The sequence below is a fragment of the Aulonocara sp. 'chitande type north' Nkhata Bay genome, unplaced genomic scaffold, assembly GCF_057382095.1.
Source record: "Aulonocara sp. 'chitande type north' Nkhata Bay isolate Kocher_YH1m ecotype deep benthic unplaced genomic scaffold, A_spYH_male_GT1.1 unmapped_scaffold_21, whole genome shotgun sequence".
Classification (NCBI taxonomy): Eukaryota; Metazoa; Chordata; class Actinopteri; order Cichliformes; family Cichlidae; genus Aulonocara; species Aulonocara sp. 'chitande type north' Nkhata Bay.
The window spans coordinates 1-5,357 of NW_028234353.1; the positions used below are offsets into that span (position 1 = coordinate 1).

Consider the following 5,357-nt stretch of genomic DNA (forward strand, 5'->3'; position numbering starts at 1 on the left):
CGGAGCAGAGAGCACGGAGTTTTGGGTGAAGACATGACACAGGAGTCGAGGGAGCTCAAGGGATTATTGTGTTGTCTTATTTACTCCACTGTAAATAAAGAGCACTGTCCATCGCACGAGTCCTGCTTTTGGGTCCTCCTTCCCCACTTCACAAACACTGAAACTAATTATACAGGTAATAATAAAGGAACCAAAAGTTCACATCTATAGCTTTAAATTTGGACAAATCTGTCAACACAACCATCAAGAATAGAATAAAATACAAACAAACACTGAAACTAATGAAAAATTACACATGATATATGAACTGTGGAAACTAACTGAACAATAAAACTCAGAATAAACAAATTCAAACATTATATGAAAGGTATAAACTGATTTGCATCTTATTGATTTGCAGGCTCACTTTGCTCCAGGACTTGACGACTGGCCCAACCCGTACAGTCTTTGTCTCTTAATACTGAATGTTGAAAACTGATACTCATGGACACCTTATTTCAGCCTCTTTACTTTGCATAAGAGACCCAAAGCTTTACATCAACATGATGTTGTCTAGTGGACCAGCACGTCCATTACATGTTTTGCCGTTATTGCTGTTTGTTACGAGTTCAAATATTGAGGGTGAGCACAAAACAATAATGGTCCAGAAGAGCTTCGGTCAAACAATGATTTTAATGAACACGTGCGTGGGGAGATGAACACTGCCCACAGACAGCATCGATCTCCGCCCAACGATACACAAGCAGTTGTTTTATACCATCAGGGTTTACTTTTATGACGCCCCCTCATGCGTCAAGCAGATACAACACAGGCATAAGTTTCAAAACCACAAATGTTCTGTTGACGACTTTTGACACATTTAAAAGGACATCTTCTCCGTCTCGAGGCCAGGTGCTTCCTATTAATCTTCTAACTCTCGCTTATCTCCTGGAACAAACTGTCCCTTAGGCAGACACAATTTTGCAGTCACAAGCTTTTGCAAACTATTATTTGAACTCTTACACCAACAACGCCGTTAAACTCGCCCTCCCAGAAGCCATCGTCCTCGTGGGTCTCTCTGCTCAGGATGGGGATGATGGCGCCTTCTGGGAACGACAGCTCATCTTCCGTTTGTCCCGCGTAGTCGTACAAAGCCTTTGCGAATGAAACTGCAACACAGACAGTGGCAACGAGGGTATTAAACAAAGCAGGAAATCAAAACTCCGATATTATCTGGTGGAGGCGGATCTCACTCCTCGAGTCTCCGTTGACGGAGCCGGTTGGGAGTTCGGTTTCAGGTTCGGTGGAGTTGCTGGAGGACTGGGATCGGGCGTCCAGCGCGGCCAGCGACTGCAGCATGCTCAGCAGGCTGTTGGAGGAGGGCAGCTGCAGGTATTTCTCCGGGACGTAGCCCACCTGTCCGCTACGGTTTCTGGCCTGGAAACACAGACAATGCACACAGACGATGACAACAGCCAAAAATGTTTCAACAGGAAAACTCCTAATGAGAAAAAATAAAGTCAGATGTAAAGAGTAGGGCTGTAACAATATCACTGCATCGTCGCCAGAATTTAATAACAGCCACAAAGAGAATAATAGGAGAGCTTTTGTTCTCTCTTCCTGAATTAACGAGAAATCTAAAATCCTAAACAAGCCTCTGCTGAATTCATGAAGCTTGATTTCATGAACACCGGTGGCCTCCCCTGCCGCTGCTTACTTATTTTCATTCAGATTGAAAACACTCAGAGGTATTGGGATCTCTGTTGGGGCATGCTGTGGGGAATCACAGCACTAAAACAGATCTATATAAATGATATTGCTCACATTTTTATGTATGATTATATTCATTAAAATAAATACCCCATTAAAACACTATATCTGTATATGAAAAGATAATCACCTAAGTAAATATACATAAAATATTGGCTCAACACGTGGAGATGGTCTGTGCCTCCTGAGCCACTGCTCATAAAGGCTAACAGGGACAAAAACAAATACAGTAGCCGTGTTAAGTTCAAGCATTGAGTGCAAATGTACGGTTTTCTGTGTTTTTTTGTTTTGTTTTTTTTCATAGAAATGTTTTTGTTTTGTTTTTGTTTGTTTTTTTTGTTGTCCGGTTTGGATCTTTAGCAATCAGAATTGTTGTCTGAAGGCCAAGAAAGATGCCAAGTGGATTTACTTTACCAAGTGGATCATCATGGCCTTGCCATATTGGTCCATTTGATTGACCTTTATTATAATTATGTATTTATTTTATTTTTGTTTTTTAAAGACGGGACAGACATGACTGGGGGATAGGACAGGGAGAAAGAATGACACAATAAATAAACAATAAACTAGCTAACAATAGATACTTTTTAAATTTCACCTGCTGAGAATGAAAAAAGAAAACAAGCAGAAGAAAACGAGAGCAATAGAATAAACAACATCACGATGATATATGGGAATATAACTGTAAATACTAAATATTAAACATTACTGTGCAGCACGTAAGATCGACAGCGCACAGTGTGCTTTGAGGTAGGAGCCAAAAAGGGTGTAAAACACCAGTCAGTGTCACGCCGCCGGGTATATCAACTTCTCTTTTAAGCTGTGCTTTCTGCTTCACGCTCCGTGCCCACACATGTAACAAGGGCTGCTACAAGGCCCTTTAAAACAGGAAGTAGCATGTGCTGCAGTGAGCTTGAATGGTGTCCCAATGCGCTGAGCAAGCACAGTCCAAGCATGCTAGCCAGGTGTGGTGCGTGATGATAAAGTGGTGACTAAAACTCTATAAAGGACATAACTAATATAACAGCAGGTCAGGGTTACTCTTACAATTTTCTCTGGTAAGAAGTCAAAATCCTTCATATAGAACTCTGAAGTTACCTGGAGAGATGAGATCCTGCTTCATAGTACAGGCCTCAGGGCAACATTTCAAAGTTAACGTGCAAAACAATCAATATATGTATTTGTATGTAACTGACAAAAAAAGGAGAGAAAAGCGTCCAAACACTTCTTGTGTCATTCCAGAGTTGAGGTCGCAGGTTATGGTGCCACCACTGGACTAGCTAATGAGAAAAGAAGGAAGATGATTTTTAACAAATTTGTTGTATTAAGAAAAAAGAAAACAAACCATCCAAACTGTTACTTTATTAGTAAAGAGATGTTGCAGATATTTGTACTGAAATTGTATTTTTCTTCATTTCTAATGTGTTCAAAGCAAAAACAAGCTTTTCCTGTGAGCTCAGACCATTTTATTTCTTTCTGCTGCATTTCTGCATAAAATACAAATCTGCATCATTTTTTAAAAAGTGCTTTAAGCTGAACTAATTGTCCCTTTATTTCTAGAACCTGGTGAATCACCCTCTCTTCACTGTGCAGAGACTGAGGTTGTCAGCTGTACAGAGCTCAATGATATTTTACAGAAATAATTCCCCGAGGTCCACCGAGTCAGGAGCTATCAGCACTGGTTCTGTGGACAAAGTCCTGGGAAAGATATATGTCGAGTGAGTTTGCATGATCCCTCAGCTCACAGCTGCATTTATTAAAAATTCAAAATACAGAAAGATTTTATAAAACTGGGAAACTGTATTTCTGTCTTGCAGGGAGACTCTGGTGGAGGAGTGGTTCATAATGGCAGGATTTATGGGGTCTCTTCTTTTGTGGGAGATCCAGACTTTGTATGCAGAGCACCGGCTGCCTTCATGGACCTCTGTGATCCTGAGTATGCAGATTGGATCAGGAAAACTATCAACCCATAAAAAGCTGTGAGGTGTGGATAACTGTAAACAAGCTGAAATAAATAATCTTTTAGAGTTTAGCTTTGGTTTCTTTTATTCTGTTTGATATAAGCAGTAGAGGATTTCAGAATTTCTGTTTTATTTGCCAAAAGACGTTTTTTCAGCTGCACCCACACACAGTTTCTTTAGATAACTTCAACTGCAGAAAGTAAAAACTCAGCATTAAGTTTCAAATGCAGTTTTAAAGATAATGATAATATGGTGGCCCTGAAGAAAACACCCGTCAATAGAAAAAGCTGCAAAATCCTGCAAAATGTAACAGAAGTTGAATAAAACACAACGGAAATAGAAAAAAATGCAACAGGGCTGAAAAACTGAACAAACAACAAACACAAATTACAACAGAAATAATAACGAGAGCTATCTTTCTATTAAAAATAAAATAAAGTAGAAAAAAAACATTCTCATCCTAAAACTTGGTGACAAAGTGGAACATGGTAAGGAAACACTCACTTAAGTGCTGTCATTACTCAAAGGTTCCTGATAATCATGCATGAAGTGATTTCTGGAGGGGAATGAAACTTAACTGAACTGCTCCCTGTGACATTTTGACCTGTCAAACGCAGGCGTAACTCCTGTTATTCATTGTTGTATTGCAGGTCTGCTGTGCACGACGTCTGTGAATCTGAGTAATTTGGTACAGATGAAGGAATAAGACTGCTCAGATGCTTTGGGTGTCACGTAATGATCCCTCAGGTTTGGGTGTCTTTGGTGCCCGTTGATTTCAATCTACCTGCACATTGAACAGAAATCCTGCCATGACAGAACACACTAATGCCTTTTCAAGGGAGAACCGATCCGAATCTGAGCTGTCAGCCCCAAGTTCTCTGCAGTCATCAAATCAAGCATAATCTGGTTTGAACAGGCTCCCTGCCTCACTGCAAAAGCCTTTTTACCAGCTGCTGTTTGACAAATTGCAAAGCCTCTGAAGAGACTTTAGAAAGGGGGAAAAAGGATACGAAGAAAAAGCTGAACAAAAAGCTATCCATGCACTGTTTAACATTTCACTTGGAGCTTATTGACTGTATTCTATCTGTGGATTGCATTATAGCTTCTCTGAGAGCTTTGCTCCCTGAAGATTTTATGATCTGTGAACACTGAGTCTCTCTTGTGGCTGTAAACCAGTCTGCTCAGCATGGCACTGCATGGCAGAGTTTCTCTCCATTTTTTTGGAATCACCTTTGCTCAGCTGTGCTCCTAACTGATCTCCTGAGTTTGGCTGTATTGGCATTGAATTTGTTGGCTTTTTCAAAAGGTACAAATCAAATATTGTTTATAGACCTGCCCCCTTTTTTATCTACAAAATACAACATTAAGTCTTGAACTGTGCTGTTGTTCTTCTTTTTTTAAAAACATTTTATAGCCTTCCAGTGTTCTAAAAATTAAAAACACAAATATAAGATTATGTAGAATTTTTAATATACAAATACTTAACACTGGAAAATACTAAAACTGTTAACTATAGTACAGAACTTAACAAAATGTCATAAAAAATTATAAATACTGATAAAAAGAATGAATTTTGTTTCCTAAGTTATAAAATACAATCTGTCACATTTTAGAACAAAGTGAACAAAGGAACTTTATATTTTCCTT

The 5,357-nt window shown here is 39.3% G+C and overlaps 1 protein-coding gene across 1 annotated transcript; it reads right to left on the minus strand.

Moving 5' to 3' along the window:
- Nucleotides 1-733: 733 nt before the first annotated feature.
- On the minus strand, nucleotides 734-2,829 carry LOC147300636 (F-BAR and double SH3 domains protein 2-like). Its single transcript, XM_086285039.1, has 3 exons — nucleotides 2,797-2,829; nucleotides 1,233-1,416; nucleotides 734-1,148 (listed from the first exon to the last, which is right to left on the minus strand). The coding sequence occupies exons 1-3, from the start codon at nucleotides 2,827-2,829 to the stop codon at nucleotides 967-969; spliced, it is 399 nt and encodes a 132-aa protein (XP_086141165.1). The 3' UTR covers nucleotides 734-966.
- Between the last annotated feature and the right edge of the window lie 2,528 nt (nucleotides 2,830-5,357).